Here is an 18109-nt window from a genome sequence, read left to right on the forward strand (position 1 = left end):
GTATGACTTAAAACTTAGCCAAAACAACTTTGCTCCTAAAAAGGATTTCATGGCCAGGAGTGGTGATTTTAATGCTGTGAGCCCATGATAGTCTTAGCCAATACAACTTTGCTCCTAAAAAGGATTTCACGGCCAGGAGTGGTGATTTTAATGCTGTGAGCTCATGATAGTCTTGGCCAAAACTTAGCCAAAACAACTTTGCTCCTAAAAAGGATTCCATGGCCAGGAGTGGTGATTTTAATGCTGTGAGCCCATGACAGTCTGCATAACATCAACAATTTTGCTTGGTTCAATGAAGAGAAGGTAACAGTTAAAACCCCCACAAAACAAGATTTACAAAGTAATTAATATGTTGTTTTATTTAATTTCACAGGTGCACTGTCAATGCAGCCTTCACCAAGAAAAGGTCCTTTGAGCTCTCACAGCTCCTGAGACAGAAAGTAATTTACTACAACCACTGAGATGACTCCCATAGTAGCTAGCTTTCTGCATACTGAACGTTGTAGGGTTCAGAAATTCCTGTAATTCCTCCAGGACCTTTTACCTGGAATATGATTTTTTTTCTTTATACTTTTGAAAATGGTTGAAAGCTTTACTCCTCTGCAGAAGTATTTTCCTTCTTCTGGTTTCTGCTCTCAGTACAATGGAAAATGTTTTCATAGTTACATGCATTCCCATTTCTTAGCAATACATTTGTATTATCTTAGTTTGGTTTAATTTATTTTGCTGCATTTTGATTCCTGAAAAAATAATGAAGATGGTGGTCTTGAAGATGAGGGCCCTTCATTGGTTATGGAAGCATAGCTCTTTGGCCAGGCTTCATAGATCTATTTGTCTTTTCTATTGCTCTCAGATATTCACCTCTCTTTGTTCCAAAACAGGAGTTATATACTTGATGTGAATTAGGAAAGATAGCAAATTCTATGCAGGTTGTCAGATTCTCACTGCAATCTCTCCAGTGGAGGCAGCCCTGGTTCAGATGGAATGCAATAAATATTAGTGGCTTTGCTGTCACTTGGTGAAATTACTGCAGGTTTGGAATACTTGCATATGTATCATCAGACCAAGAATGCAGACTGGCTGAGATGTGTGAATTACTGCCAGTGAGGGGCTCTTGTCTTTGCAAAATATTGATCATATTTGCCCAAGTACTCTAAAAATTTTCTGACACATTCATAGAGCATCTCTGGTTTACGTCTGATGTGCCAGATTTTCCCCTGGAGCTATTGGGGGTGGGGGGGGGAGGGGGCTTTGCTGCACTTCAGAACCATAAAGTGGCCCAAAAATCTGTCTGCTGGCCAGGTTTGCTATGGATAATAAGAGCTGGCAAAGGGGGTTGTTCCCCAGCTCTGCAACAACTTTATTTAAAGGGATGATTGAGCTCTGTGTTTACATACTCATTAGTTTCTCTTCTTGAGAGTAGTCAGGCTAATTTTACAGAGACTTGTGCAGCTATAAACCACAATCAAGATTTATCTTCAGTAATGTTGGTGTATGACCATATTGCTGCTGTCTGCCCCTGAAAACTGTTTGTGTGATGACAGATGTACAGAAGTGATTTAGCTCCCTCAAATGATTAGCTGCAAGTCTTTTATATGTTTCTGTATGCTTCTTAGGAGTAGTGAATCACTTGGGTGAATTCTTTGTGCTTAATACACATGGTAGAGGCAGGTAGGATGCTGGTCCCTGGCCTATGCTGTTCTAGGAGAAGCTTCTCTCATGGGTGGTGAACCTGCATCCTACATTGTTGACCCTGGGTTGAGTGAGGAACTGAAAATGTTTGTGGCAGTTTGGCAGCAGACAGCAAATAAAGTGCAAACTGTAACAGCCTCCAATGTTTCAAACTCTTGGCAATTTTTTGCCATCAGCTGAAAGTAGGCTTTGTAGCTCTGATATGGTAGGGGAAGTGGAGAGGTGTGTGTGAAGCTACAGACTTCAGTCAGTACTTAATTCATGGGGTTATCATTTTGTGATCCTAGTAATATTGTTTGTCTAAGATTCTTCAGTCCATTTACTGTTTGTTTCTTAGTTGAACCAATTGGATAACCAAGAAGGAAGAAAAATGGAGCAATAAGTGCATGGCAGCTGCATGTTTACAAGCCAGTAACAGCTGCTAAATGCTGCAGTGTGAACTTAAGCCTCTAAGTGAAAACTTATGCCAATGGAGATGTGTGTATGGCAATGCAAAGTGAGGTTTCAGGTAAATAAAACTACCACAGAAGGAAAGTTTGCTCTGAGGCCAGCTGCAGGCTGGAAAAATCCACCTCTGTTCCCTCTTCTGCCAATGCCTGTTGGGAGAACAGCTTTTCAGAGTCGTTCAGCCTCTTCCTGCTGCTGATCCTTGGGGTGTAGCAGTCTGCCCTGGTGTGACTAGAGAGCAAAGTGCATCAGAGACTTCTTTCTCCTGCTCATGCAAAAGCTACAGAATACTTTTGCTGAGCTTCGTTAGTGCTTGTCCACCTAAATATCTTAACTCACTGACTGCATGCTTGGAACAGTATCCTATGTGCATTATTCCCCCCATTTAATTTCTTGGTTGAGAAAAGACTGGAGCTGGGTGAGCAGAGGGAGCCCAGTCCACGGCACCAGGTTCTTTAGCTCTGAGATTATGCTTCAGAGTGCACTGAAATAGTTTAGAGACACCCCTGATTACCAGGTGATAGCACTGTGAGCTTTTGACCATCAAGAGAAGTTCAAAACATCTCAGCTTGTTTTAATGGTTGTGTTTTCAGCAGCAGACCTTTAGTTACAGTATCTACCTGTTTTGTCTTGGGCTTTTGAAGACCAGAGGCTTTGTGATTTTCCTCTGTTGCTCGAAGTCTGTGTTTGGATTAGACACTTCTGCCCTCCAGAGCTGGATGTACTTTTTCCTTGCATGCTCATCTACTGTGGTGCCAATTAAAACAGAATGGTGGGAGAGTGCTTGAATTAGTGGGATGGCCAAATATGCCTAGAGTGGGTGAGTAAAAGATTGTAGAAGGTTGTCCAGCAGCACACAGGATATCTGTTTTTTGCAAGGAGAGCAAACTGGGATCTCCCAGGAGTCACTGTGAATATCACAGTAATAGAAATTACTCTTTCCAATGTGAGTAAGTTAAAGGCAGAATAAAACTAGATTACCTTATACTGGTGAGTGTCAGATTTAGGAGTAAGATTGTCTGATTGGATCGGAGTAGCAGTAGTAAAATCCTCCTTGTATTTGCCAGTGCTTCAACAACTTTCTACTGAATTAGATTAATAGGTGTTATTTTAGAACTGTTTCATTATTATCTGATTCATTAAAACCTTATTATTTATTCCCACAAGCATTTCCTTATACTCCTGGCTTTTTAATAGTGCTGTTGATTGCACAAATTAGCTGCAGCATTGGTATCAGTTTCTGCAGCACATTGGCAGCAGGTGGGACAGAAGCATTGCTGTTCTCTTACAAATAACTTGCAACTATTGTTTCCTGCACCTTCCTATAATTATGCCTGTCTTCATGATTAATTGGTGAGTAATCCTGCCTTTTCTTGCTGCTGTGTATCAGCTTTTCCTCTGTGCCCTCCCTTAAAAGGAAAGTATGACACAGATAAAAAAGGTGGGGCTTTGCAAGCTGAAGTATATCAAAACCTTCTTCTTTGAGTAATGATTTCATTAAGATTGCTGGAGCATATTCTGGAGACTTTGGTAAGTCCACCACAGTGGTACATGATTCGGAGTTGATTTTTCTGTACTTATTTTAACATGCTGAAATTGAGGGAGCTGTGCAGTTTCATATACAGCCAGCTGCTACAATTATCTTAATACAAATAGTGGTTGGATTTATCTGAAAGCTTTCTGAAAATGGAAGCTGGTCTTGCTTTTTCAGTTGCAGGGAAGATTTTTAAAGGCCTATGTATCAAAATCTCTTTAGAACTAGTTATTTTTTGGTCGCTCCTTTTTTTTGTAGTGACTTCTTTGCTTGAAGATTTCCTTGGAATATGATCTTTCAAGTGCCCTGGAAGTCACAGTATTAGTCTTATACTTCAGAGGATTAACCTGGTGTTTATCTAATGGTTATTACTCTCAAAATATGTTAGTTTAAGACAGCCTTAATGTACTAATCTGTGCTTTTAAAATGTTTTCCTATGCATTTAATGGGCTGGAAATGTGATAGAAAATGAACTGCGTTTGCCTGTTATGTAGACTGCAGCTGTGTCACATCTTTTAAAGCATGTGAAATGGCTCTGTTTTTTCTAACACCCATGGAGTTGATGAGCTTTGCTCACAAATATCAGCTAAACACTGTGTTGTCAATGCACTTCTTCAGAACTAAAATTTAAAGGTTCTTGGTTGGTACCAGAACTGGCAATTCACAGTAGCAGGATGACTGCTTTGAGGACGTAGCCATCTAAATTCCTCTGGCATCATGTTTTTGCAGAAGAGTTGCTGCTGGAGTTTTGATAATTGCTTTTCTGCTTGTATCTCATGCCTGGAAACCATTCTTGCACTAAGCAAAATGTGCAAAGCTCATGTCTTCCTTAGGGACATGAATTGTCTTGTAGCTTGCTTGCTTCTTTGGAAATGCGGTGCAAGAGCAACTACTCTTTTATTTACCAGGATTTCCCTGCTCTGCTCTGAAGTGAGGGTCACACAGGGGAGGCAGCTGTTACTTCCAGGACTCTGAACTTGTTTGGAGGGTTTGTAAAAAGCCAGGGAGACCCAGAGACAGACAACAAATGATCACATACCATTTGTAAGGTAAAGCCAGGCTGCATTTGACCAGACTGCATAACCAGACTATATAGCCAGAATCACTGTTCTTGGTCTTGCACCTGCCAGTGATACCAGTAATTCCAGCTAACTCTCTAAATGATTCACAGGTGCTTCCTTAGTCCTCACTTCATGGGTGCCCAGCATGAGGCTCCACTGGCTCTGAAATAGTCTCAGGAATGTAACGAAAAGAAACAGTAGTTTGGCTGCTCTTGACAAGCTGCTAGTGCTTCATATTCCTTTAGTGGAGCCCTTCCCATTGGGCCAGCTGTGACAGGAGGTTACTATTGCAAGCACACACACCATACACTTTGAGGGTTCAGTAGCACACACATATTCAAAGATCCCTCGAGCATCAGTGTGGCTTCTTTTTATTTGGCTTTTGTTCAAGAAAAGACTGGATGAGGCACTTAGTGCCATGGTCATGGTTGATTGGATAGGACTGGGTGATAGGTTGGAGTGGATGATCTTGGAGGTCTCTTCCAACCTGGTCGATTCTATGATTCTCTGTTTTCCCAGCAACCCTGTCTGGAAAGTTAAAAGATAATTTAAGGTAGGAGACTGCAGGGATCCGGGGCAGGGTTTGGACAGACATGCTCATAGCCCCTTTCATACCCCTTTCTGCCTATCCCTCATTCGTTGCTCTCTGCCTGTCTTCCCCTCCTCAGCTAGCAAAGTTCCACTGCCTCCCCTTCTTTGCATGAAGCCTTTTGCTAATCCATCAATGTCTATGACTGACTAAGTTTTTTTCTCTTGTCCTTGTCTCCATGATGCTTGATTGCCACATTTGAGCTTCTGTATATTTTGTGCACGGCTTCCTTCTTTTCCTTAGTATCCCATCTGAGAAGCCCACCCCACATACCCTTACCAATTAGTGTGTTTGCCCAGATTTGGGTTTCATCCCTCCCTCATTGTCTTTCGGCCAGGTTTTTCTCTCTGCATGCTCTTTCCTTATGACTTTCTCTTTTTCTTAGTCCTCTTTGCATTGAAAGGGCCCTTAAGCAGATACCCTTGAAGGAGTAGGTGCTCTCTCCTTCCACACACCCTCGCAGTTTCTGTATAAATAAAGACACATTTCTGGAGATCTGAAGAAGAGCATGACCAGACCAATGGCCTCTTTGGATGTCAGTTACAGTTCTGGAGTTTTGTTGTCATAAACTATATTAATGAGTTTGCCACAAAGTCTTTTCCTAAATCTGGACCAAAGCTTGCCAGGCTTCTATCCTTGCTCTGAAGATGGCAAGAGCTAAGTTTAACACAAAGGAGGTTATGAATATCAAAGCAGGAGTATACTCTCTTTTCTTCTGCTGCTTCTTTTGAGAAACAGCATAGCACCTTTCTGCAATGCTGAAAGAGGAAATAAATTGCTCTGAGGTAGATCTACTGTCTGAAACCTTGAGCAAGTATATACAGTCTGACCTTTATCTGCAGCTGGAAATAATTCCTGTGATGAAGGCTTAGACAAGCACAACTGTAGCTCTTAAAGGCACACATTTTGAGTAGTCAGTTTTGGATCAGAATTTGAGAGAGTGATTGTGACAGTAGATGAGGCACGAAGAGTTGATACACCCGTTTGGTTTCAAAGGAGAGCGGAGTTTTGTTGTTATTTCTCTGGGCTGAGAATCCCAAATACCTGAGGTGGGGGTCTGAGAAAAGTGACGAAGTGCTCAGATGCCTGTGGAGTAGCCATGAAGTGTAACCAAATAGCCAGACTGTGTGCCAGGTTTTCAGGTTTGTGCTGAGTTGCAGTGTTACCTGATTCTCAGATGGCATGTGAATGCACTCAGTGGGGTCTCGGGAGGCCTGAGACGAGGTTTTATCTATTTGCACTGGTTTATGTTTTGTAGAGGCTGCGTAGCCTACTGTTCTTCTTTATCTGCAGGGAGCCATGCCTTTGGAATAGACTTTTTTTCTCTGTGAACAATGATGCCACCTGTCTTTGATATGCTGAGCACTTGGCTAGCTTTGAGAGAGAGCATTGCTGTTTCCTTATTGCACCCACATGCTCTTCAAAGCATCAGAGATGAACACTGATGAACACTGGCTTTCCATGGGTGCTGCTTCTAGGTGGTGGAAGTAAGACCTGTGCCTGCCTTGAGTGCAGGTGCCTGCTTTCATACAACGCTAAAGCAGTGACTTGTCCCCACCTGTAGTTCCACCATCTGCTCCTCAGACTTCTGCTCCAGACCTATCACTGCCTTTGTTATTCTTCGGATGTGCTTCAGTATCTCCAAGTCTTCTTATAGTGAGGGGTCCAAAACTGGACCCAATGTTCAAGGTGAGGCCTCATCAGTGCCGAGTACAGGACAATTGCTTCCCTACACCTGCTGCCCACACTATTCCTGATACAGGTGAGGATGCTACTGGCCTTTGTGGCTATCTGAGCACCCTGCTAGTTCATGTTCAGTCAGCTGTCAGTCAACATCTCCAGGTCCCTTTTTAATGGGCAACTTTTCAGCTGCTCTTCACCAAGCTTGTATGGGACTGTTGCAATTCAAGTGCTGGACCCAGCACTTGATTTTGTTGACCTCATACCGCTGGCCTTGGCCCATCGATCCAGCCTGTCCAGATCCTCCTGTAGAGCCTCCCCACCCTCAAGCAGATCAACATACCTGCCTAACCTAGTGTTATCTGCAAACTAACTGAGGGTGCCCTTGATCTCCTGCTGCAGACTATTGATAAAGATGCTGAACAGAACAGGGCTCAGCACTGAGCCCTGGGGACCTCACTCGTAACTGGTCTCCAGCACTCTTTGGCCCTGACCATACAGCCACGATGAATGCTGTGATGGTTTGGGTGTTACCTGCCCCCCGTACGCTTTGGAAATCACTCAGACTAGGCTCAGCCAGCTCTGGAAATTGAATGAAGCTTGTATTTACATCTTAGCACAAGATACAAGCAGATATTTACAGTATATACAATTATATACAGAAATATACAAGGTATAAGGTAATAGAGAGACACAGCAGCCCTCCCAGAAACATGAGTTCCCAGGAGGGGCTCTCAACTGCCTTTCCACCTTCTCCCACTCCTCTCTACCTTACCCCAGATGTTGCCTTGTGCCCAAGGAAGAATGGAGGGTCAGCCAGGGGGGTTAGGAAGCAGATGGATTAATCAGGTTAGGTTAGAGAGGAAAAGGCAGCCCGCAGCCTGGACAGAGAGCAACTCCTCTATACTCTTGTTCTTATACATCTCAGCAAGCCTATGAGTGACGTAGACATCACTATTGTTTCTCTTTCACAGCCTGTAATCTGTTTCTTCTCACCAAAACATTCTAGCTAGCTTCAAACGAGCACAAATGAACTTTCTCATTTTCTTGGGTTTAAGTCATTCTTTTTTTCAGCAGAAAATGGAAAGTGTGAAAAGGACTTTTCCTTGCTCTTCCATCATCTAACAGTGATAAATACAATGCTAGAGATCTCAGGGATGATGAGGAATTTAGGGGAAATAGCTGTGGACTTCTGCTACACACAATAAACAACACTGAATCAACCTTGCTCACCCTCAACATGAGATGTGTTTCAAAGTATTTTTGAAATGGCTGTGAAGTATAAATATCCATGGATTTTTTGGGGAAAAGTGCCTTTTCCTTCCCTCTTTGGGGGTTGCTTGCATCATGCTCTGTCATTTGTGTACAATTCCCACTGCCTGTGCCATCCTCACTTTGAATGCCTCAGGTAAATTACTTTATACTTGCTAGTTTTTTTACCTTCTAAATTATATATTTACACCAGCATTCTGCATCAGAGCTGGAGCATGAGTGTTGCTGTGACTGGGAAGGATGCTTTTTTGCCATGCAGTGGTGGTGTCACCTGAGAGGCAAGCCCAGTGCATGCATCAGAATGAAAAAGCAGGACAGGTTCAACAAGGTTCATTCAGCTTCACCAAGCTGAAGTGAAAGATCCTGCACCTCTCTTGGGACAATCCTTGATGTCAATACAGAGTGGGGGATGACAAAATTGAGAGCAGCCTTGCAGAAAAGGGGCTGGGGCTGCCAGTGGATGAGAAGCTGGACATGAGTGAACAATGTGTACTCGCAGCCCAGAAGACAAATTGCATCTTGGGCTGAATCAAAAGAAGTGTGGACAGCAAATTGAGAGTGGTGATTCTGCCACTCTGCTCTGGGGAGACTGCACCTGGAGTTCTGTGATCAGCTCTGGGACCTGCAATACAAGAGAGACGTGGAACTCTTGGAGCAGGAGGGCTTTAAACCTGAGCAGGGTATGTTTAAGTTGGACATAAAGAGGAAGATCTTTACAATGAGAATGGTAAAATACTGGAACAAGCTGGCTAGAGATGGCCCCATTTCTGGAAACATTCAAGATATGGCCCTGAGCAGCCTCATCTAGTGGGGGGTATCCTTGTTCACTGTAGTGGGGTTGGACAAGATGACCGTTGAGGGTCTCTTCCAACCCTATACAATCTGTGAATTTGTGAGAAAATGTCATTGGGAAGAGAAGTAGAATTTGAGCTCACCTGATTAGCTAACTCCCAACCTTCCTTTCAGGGAAAGGCCTTTTCCAGTGAGGTTTGGAAAAGTAACATAAAGAGAATTGAAGTAGTGCTGCTACATAAGGAAAATGATCTTCTATTCTTTGGTGCAAAAGAAATGATGCTCCTTCAGAGACAGTGAGGTCAATACAGAGGAAGCCTGAAGTGTGTTTGGTTACGAGAGTGACTTGCTAGCTTTTTGGATCCAATAGAATTTAAATGTGCTTCCTCCTCAGATCTCACACATGGATTATCCTTGTTATAGGAGTGGACAGAGACCTGAGGGATCAGTGTTCAGGTGTTGCACCTACAGTAAGCTACTGATGTGTTGACAGACCAATTGCTTTTTATGCTGCATTTTGTTTTCCCTGTGATTGAAATGTCTCTTCTTAATATCCCTTTAAATTTATTAATACTGGATTAGGAATTTCTTATTACATATAAAAGCTAAACAGTACAAGTCCTAAGCATGCCTGTCAGATGGGAAGGGAAAGAGAGCTAAGATACGACAGTGAATTGAATGGGATGACTCATAAGCTGTGCTCCTTTCTCAAAACATGTTGACATGGAGTTCTTTTTGGAGTGGGGAAAGAAAGAGGAAAGTCTCTGTGGTATGAAATAAGAGAAAATATTTTCTTTGAAAGTTATCTTCACATCTCAGGAATAAATCCACTTCCTAATTATTTGAGCTGGATTTGAATGTCTCTCTGTTGCCTTTCCATGGCACTAAGTCATCTCACTGTTCTTTATCTAGTGAAGAAAATGACCATTGCTTCTCTCCTCCATCTCCTCCTCTGCCATGCTCTTTCAGGTTCCCATGGGCACTATGAGACACCGAAGAAATGGCAATTTTGAGAGTTCCAGACTCCTCTATTCTAGCATGTCTCGAAGCATCGATGTGTCCTGCAGTGATGCTGTGAGTATCTGGTACATCCTTGGTCAGCTCGGGTCTTGTCTTGGGAGTGGGCTACAGTGGTTATATATTGAGTCATGTCAGGAGCAGGATGATTTATTTGTCAGTTTTCCCTTTATGGAGAAGCTTTCCTAGCCAGTGATCCTTGAAGGGGTAGTGGTGTTTTGTTGGCATGGTGGAAGTGTAAAGATGTGTTTCATTCCTTTTGATCTCTGTAAGTTGTTATTGTCTATCCTTAGTCACTCCTGACTTTATATATTTTTAAGTCTCAACCTCTACAGGGAGCTTGATGGCAAAGGTAGACACCATGTAATTATGGCAAACTTCCCTTTAAAAGATCTGTTGATCACAAGAGTTGTCTGGCAGATTTCTTGCTTCTGATGGGCTTCAACAGGCCTAAAAATTAGCTCTTGGGTCTTTAGCAAGTGGTTCCCTCCCGTTATTACTTTTTTGTCTTTCATCACTGTGGCTTTTACTGGTTAATTAAATCCTCTTCCACTTTCTTTTGGACATTACACTTTAAAATGTTTTTCTAATTGGAATAGCTTCCTCTAAGTGCTGTTTAACTACAAGTGTCCTGTCAAAATGCTAAACTATAGCTGTGTATCTTCCCTTTTCATCTCAAGCTAAATCTTGGATTGCAAATACAAGCTGTGCTTAAAACCGAACAAACCCCCCAAGCCCTCAAAACTTTTACCAGCAAGTGAGGCATTTTTTTCATTGTTTGCCTTACCTACTGAGGCAGATTAGGAATTAATCTGCATTCCCCAAGTTTGAAAGCTTCCCCTGCTTGTGGAGTTTCAGGGTTAATACAAAAGTCAATGATTAAACAAGCTGGGGAGATTTTGCATTGCACTGAGCTCACACGAAGCATGACTTTAAGTTGTTTAGGTCTCTTGCTGGGGTCTTTTTTATGTTAAATTAAAGTAGTCTCTGTCAGAGGAGTTTTTGGTTCTATTTCTATGGTTTTTTTTCCCTTGGGAAGAAACATTAATTTGCCCTAGTCTTTTATGCCTTCACCTATTGTGAAAGCTGTAAATTATTGGAAATCTGGGAACACTTTGTAGTCTACACCTCTACCTGTGTTGTGCCACTGAATTCAAGTAAGGTGTTTTCTATGCGAGTCTTTCTGATTAAAAACTGCCATAAAAATACTCTCCAGCAACTTTCATAATCTCACTAGCTGTTTATGTCCATCATAGAATCAACCAGGTTGGAAAAGACTTCCAAGATCATCCAGTCCAACCTATCCCCCAGCCCTATCCAGTCAACTAGACCATGGCACTAAGTGCCTCATCCAGGCTTTTCTTGAACACCTCCAGGGACGGTGCCTCCACCACCTCCCTGAGCAGCCCATTCCAATGGCAAACTCTTGGGGTATCCAATCTATTTTGACATTCAAGATATACTTTTTTCCTGAGAGGGAATCCATACCTTTCATCTCTTTAGTATATATAAAAATAGAGGTATATGGATACCTATTTGTGATTTTAAGTAGTCTTTTCTGTCCTGTCAATGCCCATCAGTGCTTCCTAGCTGCCTCCCATCATTTGCTTTGAGAAAGGAGACTTAGGAATTTGCACTAGGTTTCTTTTCACTTATAAACTGACTATGCTGTTGCTGTTTCTTCTGGTTAATGAGTTTCCAAAAGTAAACTTGTTTTAAATTTATTTTCAAGGACTTGGTCAGCTTCATCCAAGAAAACTTTAAGAAGAGAGAATGTGTTTTTTTTACAAAAGACACCAAGTCAATGTAAGCAGACATTTTTCTCTTGTTTTACAGGTGTGGGAGGCTGGTAGCTGAAGGTATTTCTGTCAGCTGAGCCATGTGGCTGGGATTGGGTGGGGAACAAACTTTGCACTTTTGTTTTGCCTGCTTGGTTTTTGTTTGTTTGTTTGCTAAGAGTCTGAACTTTGCAGTGCGACCTCACCTCAGTCTGTCTTGTACAACTGATAATCAGTGACTGCTAATCGTTCACACGTGCCTGGGGTTTTCTGCACTTGTGGCCAAATAAGATGGAAGTGTTATGGTCTGACAGGCACCCAGACTGCATCTTTGGAGTCCTGGTGGATAACAAGTTAACCATGGCACAGCAATGTGCCCTTGTGGCCAAGAAGGCCAATGGGATCCTGGGGTGTACTAGGAGTGTGTCCAGCAGATCAAGGGAGGTTCTCCTCCCCCTCTACTGTGCCCTGGTGAGACCTCATCTTGAATACTCTGATCAGTTTTGGGCTCTCCAGTTGATGAGGGACAGGGATCTGCTGGAGAGGGTCCAGCAGAAGGCTACAAGGATGATTAGGGGACAGGAGGGCATGGCTTATGAAGAGAGGCTGAAGGACCTGGGGCTTTTTAGACTGGAGAAAAGAAGACTGAGAGGGGATTTGATAAATGCTTATAAGTATCTGAAGCTGGCCAGGAGCCATGAGCGGGGGAACAGGCTCTGCTCACTTGCTCCCTGGGATAGGACAAGGAGCAACAGCTGTAAGTTGCAGCACAAGAGGTTCCACCTCAAGACAAGGGGGAACTTCTTTACTGTAAGGGTCACAGAGCACTGGAACAGGCTCCCCAGGGAGGTTGTGGAGTCTCCTTCTCTGGAGACTTTTAAGGCCTGTCTGGATGTGTTCCTCTGTGATCTGTGTCAGATAGTATTGTCCTGCTCTGGCAGGGGGTGTTGGACTCGATGATCTCTCTGTGTCCCTTCCAACCCCTAACATCCTATGATCCTATGATCTCCCAGCTCTAAGCTAGTGCACTCCAAACTATTTTGATTGCATGCTCCATCAATAAAATTTTTTTGAGCCTACCCCTTAATCTATATTTATGTTTTAATCTATATGCATCTACTACTGTTAATAATTTATACATTACAAAGTGTACACAAAAAAAGCAACTACACAAAGATGAGACCAAAAAAAGGAAATAAACACAACTTCTAATATTTTAAATTAAAAAAATATGCCCCACTTTTGAAACTACTGCTTTATACTGTCTGGAATTCAGGTTAAAACTGGAAATGTAGCACTTCTGAGGTATCCTACACGTAACGTGATGCAAAACTGGGGGCCTGACCCTCATGCTAACTCTGTCAGCATGCTCCCAGCAGCTCTGTTAAATCTTCAGTAACAAATTCCCTATTTGAAACATAATTGTGGCACTACACAGGTGCTTTTAGGGATGTAGAATTGTGACACTACATAGGTGCTTTTAGGGATGCAGAACCTGCACTGTTATTGGTGTGTAAAAATATATGTATCAGAGAGTTGCACACTTGAAATTTTCCTTCTAAACCCACATTACAAATTCCATGCATAAGACTTTGAAGCAGAGACAGGCAGTCGGGAGGTTGTGCTCACACTGATGGTCTCTTTAAGATATGCTTGCTTCATTTTCAGGCACAAGTACCTGTGCAATGCAAGCTTGAGGACCATAACATTGCTCTCGTTTTCTTTTCTATAATCTCCAGAGAAAAGTGATCAAACTAATGCAGCTGCAGAAGTTGTAATGTAAAGCTCTCAGTAACCCCATTCTCCTCTGAAGCTAAGAGGAAAAATACTTTGGAGAGAGGAGGCAGGGAGGGAGGGAAATTAGTCTAATTTCAGAAAGTCTTACTTAGGGTCCTCTTCTGCCATCTAAAATGGGATGTCTGGCAAAGGGCCAGCAAAGAATGGGAGAGCTGGTTCTTATCAGCTTTCTTCCTGCAAGCCCATTGGGAAAGGTTTGCAAGTCATACTCAATACTCGCTGGGGTTTTTTTTGTGTGCCTGTTTTTAAGATAGGTTTAATTCAAAGTTACAGTGGAGTAGAAGAAACCATGTACATTTTCTCTCCTTCTGAGAGGCAAGCTTTGACTTACCTTTAAAATAATCTTTACAGGAGGGCATTACTCAATCTCATGTTTGCAGTCTGCAGACTGACTGTAAAGGTTACTGTAAGCACACAAATTAATGCTCTCATCTTAATCCTTTTGGTCAATGCATTTATTATTTCTATCTCTCTATCTCTCCTCTCCCTATGTTGTTACCCTGCACATTAAGCAATAGCATTGTTCCTCTTATTTTGTCTCCCCACCTACTTTTATTGTGCTGCTATCAAAATGAGTACTGGGCAACTGTTTACCTGCTGTTGCTTGTTAACTTAAGAGTGTAGGGGCCGCATTTGCTCCAGCTTATTGCTGTTGACATTGCTTACTGCACTTGGCTGACTGCAGTCGTCAGTCAGTCCTCCCGTTCATGAATTTTGGCCCCTTCTCCATGCCATTTGAAGAAGCAGGAATATAGGCTATGCAGAAAATTCTGTGGATTGTGCTGCAGCTTGTCCTGGGAAAAGAGTTTTCCTGGCTTCCCTAACTAGCCCTAGATAACCAAAGCACAGATTCTTTCTTCTCTTCATGCTGTGGCACTGTTGGTGAGGAGTGCACTATTAGTGACTGCACACCATGCCCATGTGTGGTGGTGGTGGTGAAAATGTGCTAGGGACATAGCCAACTGCCTGCAAAATCCCAGAGATTCATGGGTTCATAGACTGTCTCCTGAGTTTAGTCAGATCCATTCTCTTTTCAAGTGAATGTCTTGGGTGCAATTAGGCACCAGTCAGGCCCTGGGTTTGGAATGGAAAGTGATTACGCTTGGCAATCATCTTAGTGATCTCTTCACATCTGGTAAAGAGCACAAAAAGGCCAAGAAACCACTTGCATGCATCAAGTTAACAGTAGATAAGGTCACATCTGGTAGCATCTGATGCCACATTCTGGTTAATATTCGTCATTTCTGTGCATAGTTGTAGGGTTTCAGCTTCAGCTGCTGGTGATCTAACTTGATTTGTGATAATGAAATACATTACACAGATAAGGTCCATTCCAGCAGTGTCAGCTCCTCTCTCAGCACAGCCTGGATCCTGAGATGTATGCCATCAGGAGGCATAGAATCAAAGAATTGTTTTGATTGGAAGGGACCTTTAAAGGTCATCTAGTGCAACCTCCCATACAGTAAGCAGGGACATCTTCAGCTTTCTCAGAGCCCAGTCCAATCTGACCTGGAATGTTTCCAGGGATGAGGCATCTACCACCTCTCTCGTCAACCTGTGCCAGTGTTTGACCACATGCCTGATAAAAAATGTCTTCCTTCCATCCAGTCTAAATCTTCCCTCTTTTAGTTTAAAACCATCACCACTTGTCTTGTCACAGCAGGTTTTGCTTAAAAACACTGTCCCCAGCTATCTTATCAGCGCCTTTAACAATTAAAGTGCTACAATAAATTCTTCCAGAGCCTTCTTTCCTATAGGCTGAGCAGCCACAATTCTCAGACTGTAGAGGTGTTATAGTCCCCTGATCATCTTCATAGCCCTCCTCTGGACCCATTTTAACATGAGGAGGTGCTGGTCACAGCTGAGAGTTGGCTCATTTGTCCTGCAGTAAATGCAAGTGTAGCCTTGTCCATCTGTTCCATAGCTCTGTCTGCTGCTTGGCTTGTTGTGTTGGTACAAACCTGCTTCAAGACTTTGCACTTGCTGTGACTGCTGCTGTAGACACCAGGTGTTCTACAAGCTCCAAGCTTGCTGCAGAATAACACTTCTTGGAAATGTCCTTATTGAGCAGAAGTTATTGAGCAGTGACATCAGCACTGAAAAGTTTCTTTTTGTTGTTGATAAATGTATCAGAGTTTGCTGTCCTTGGGATGATAACTGAGTGGTTTCATATCTATTCATTCTTCTTTCAGGGGTAACTTATGCAAATGTGGATACCCTGAAAATCAACACATAGAGGGCACTCAGATTAATACCAATGAGAAATGGAACTACAAGAAGCACACCAAGGAACTTCCCACTGATGCCTTTGGGGACATTCAGTTTGAAAATCTGGGGAAAAGAGGAAAGGTAAGTGACTGTGTGAAAGGTATACCTCAGGTTCCTGTTGGGTGCACTGTATTCAGAGTACTGAACTCAGTGCCCATGGAAGCCCATGAAAAGCAGGCAAGGTGAAACTGAAGTTGATTTTATTCTGATGACAATGGAAGTTCTTAGCCTAAAAAGGAGACAAACTCGTTTCTCAAGCTCTGAAAATAGGTAATAAAAAATAATTTCTGCTGTGTTATTTGTTTCATAGGCTGATGGTGGGAATGAAAAGATGTTGTCTGTTTCCAAGCACGGCAGAAGAATGGGTGAATGAGGGTGATGCTCAATTATAGTTTTTCTTGTTCCATTATAACAAGCCTGTAACACAATTCTGAAACCTTGTGCAAGGAAGAAATCATTTTAAAAGAGGTGCATGATGTCTCATGGGGACTCTGTGCCCTCACTGTGTCAGAGTGCAGTTAGTGGCCATTTTGAGTTCCCTGTTTATATAGAAATGTTATGGTGCTGAGGAGCAGCTTAGTACCCTTTCATCCATCTTTAATGGTGAGCTCAACCTGGTAAGCTTCAGTGCCTGAATAAACAAGATCTTGGTAGAGATTCCTTGTTTCTGATTTTAATGACAAGGCAAGGCTGCTTTTGGAACATTGCATCTTTTCAGTGTGGACTAACTTCTGCTTTGGAAAGAAAATGACGTGAGGATGAGGTCCAGTGCAACTTTTGAGACAGGAGCATGTGTTCCCTGCTTTATCTTTGAAGGTGCAGCAGGATCTACGACGTCATAACTGTAGGGGCTTTGCCTTTGAAGGTGCAGCAGGATCTATGACATCATAACTGTAGGGATTTCATATCTTTTGGGATGAAAGGCCTTTCTTCAGTGCAGAAGCTGCACATTCCTTATCACAATTCCATAAAATCATCACTTGTGCTTTGTAATGTCTTTAACATGTCATCCAGTATCTGCCTACAAAGCTTGCTGACCTACTCTGCCTTCCTCACTAGCTGCTCTGTTTGCAGACCGTTGCAGTTTGTGGATACACACTCTCCTTCACATCCAGTTTTATCTCAGGCTTTAGGCTGAGGATGTTGTGGCATGTGGGAATGAAGCTTTTGTGGCCTACACTCTCAAAGAATAATGTTGTTTGGAAGAGCTCTCCAGAGTTTTCTAGCCAAAACCCTTCCTCAAAGCACATCCACAGAGCTCAGCTTGTTCAGGCCCATAACTAATTGAATATTATTTCCCAAGGAGGAAATCCTACAGTGATAGTAAATTCACTGAGGCTAGAACTTCATAGGGATTATTTTGTATGTTTTCTGCTTTCCTGTGTTTTCCCTTGGTGTGGGGACAGTGGAGGAGTGGAAATAAGCAAATAGTTAGTGTTGCTGTTTCTGATGATTTACACTGACACTATGTGAGGAGTCAGATGTGGCAGAGATTATCTGCCTCTTCTGAATGACTGACATTTACCACCAGAGCAGCTTCCTTGAGACCATCAAAACAAATAAGGAAAACCAGAGCATGCTGTATAAATTAATCTGGCTTTATGCCAAGTAGCAGAAACAAGGCACTTGGGTAGGAAAAAAGACTGAAGGTTTTGAGTAGTGTTTAAATAGATCCAAGTACTCCATCTATTTCTTGAAGCTTCGTACTACTTTGCTGTAAGCTCTTGCACACCTTTACTGAAAGAAGAAATAGTTCACTGTGTTGGAACATAGCTGAGTTCTAAAAGCTTAAATGTTCTTTCCTTAGCCTGTGCCCCACTTCCCATCTCGGAAGTCAGTTTTTGTGCTCGTAGTTGTTTTTTGAGGACTTTCAAGGCCACTATGTGGTTTCAGCATACTGCTTATAAGTCTCCTAATTCATCCCATCAGCACACTAGCTGGAGTTGCATCTCCATTGTGCCTTCTTATTTCCTATACCACAAGGCACTGGCTGATCCTAAATACAGCAAAATATTTCCTCTTGATATCATGCACAACGAGGAAGACTTCAAGCCCAAGGTAACCTAAGAATTGCTGGCTCTTACCAGTGAGAGATGGGAAGTTTTATATCCTGTGTCGTTCTTCTAAGAACAGATGAGTCCTAAAAGGTTTGGTGAAGAAATATTAGATGTGAACAGACCAA

The 18109-nt window shown here is 42.5% G+C and overlaps 1 protein-coding gene across 11 annotated transcripts in view; it reads left to right on the plus strand.

The window, feature by feature from the left end:
* Positions 1 to 2748: 2748 nt before the first annotated feature.
* Positions 2749 to 18109, plus strand: part of TRPM8 (transient receptor potential cation channel subfamily M member 8) — a 58664-nt gene continuing 43303 nt past the window's right edge. For 5 of the 11 annotated variants that reach the window (XM_064159752.1, XM_064159721.1, XM_064159728.1 and 2 more), the window contains exons 1-4: positions 3533 to 3669; positions 10037 to 10141; positions 11817 to 11890; positions 15852 to 16008. In XM_064159752.1, the coding sequence (XP_064015822.1) occupies positions 3628 to 3669; positions 10037 to 10141; positions 11817 to 11890; positions 15852 to 16008 (378 nt within the window). In that variant the 5' untranslated portion in view covers positions 3533 to 3627. Of the gene's footprint in view, positions 2960 to 3425; positions 3493 to 3532; positions 3670 to 9461; positions 9538 to 10036; positions 10142 to 11816; positions 11891 to 15851; positions 16009 to 18109 lie in introns of those variants that run through there. The other 6 variants (XM_064159704.1, XM_064159674.1, XM_064159666.1 and 3 more) reach the window with 6 other exon arrangements.

The sequence above is a fragment of the Pogoniulus pusillus genome, chromosome 2 (assembly GCF_015220805.1).
Source record: "Pogoniulus pusillus isolate bPogPus1 chromosome 2, bPogPus1.pri, whole genome shotgun sequence".
Taxonomy (NCBI): Eukaryota; Metazoa; Chordata; class Aves; order Piciformes; family Lybiidae; genus Pogoniulus; species Pogoniulus pusillus.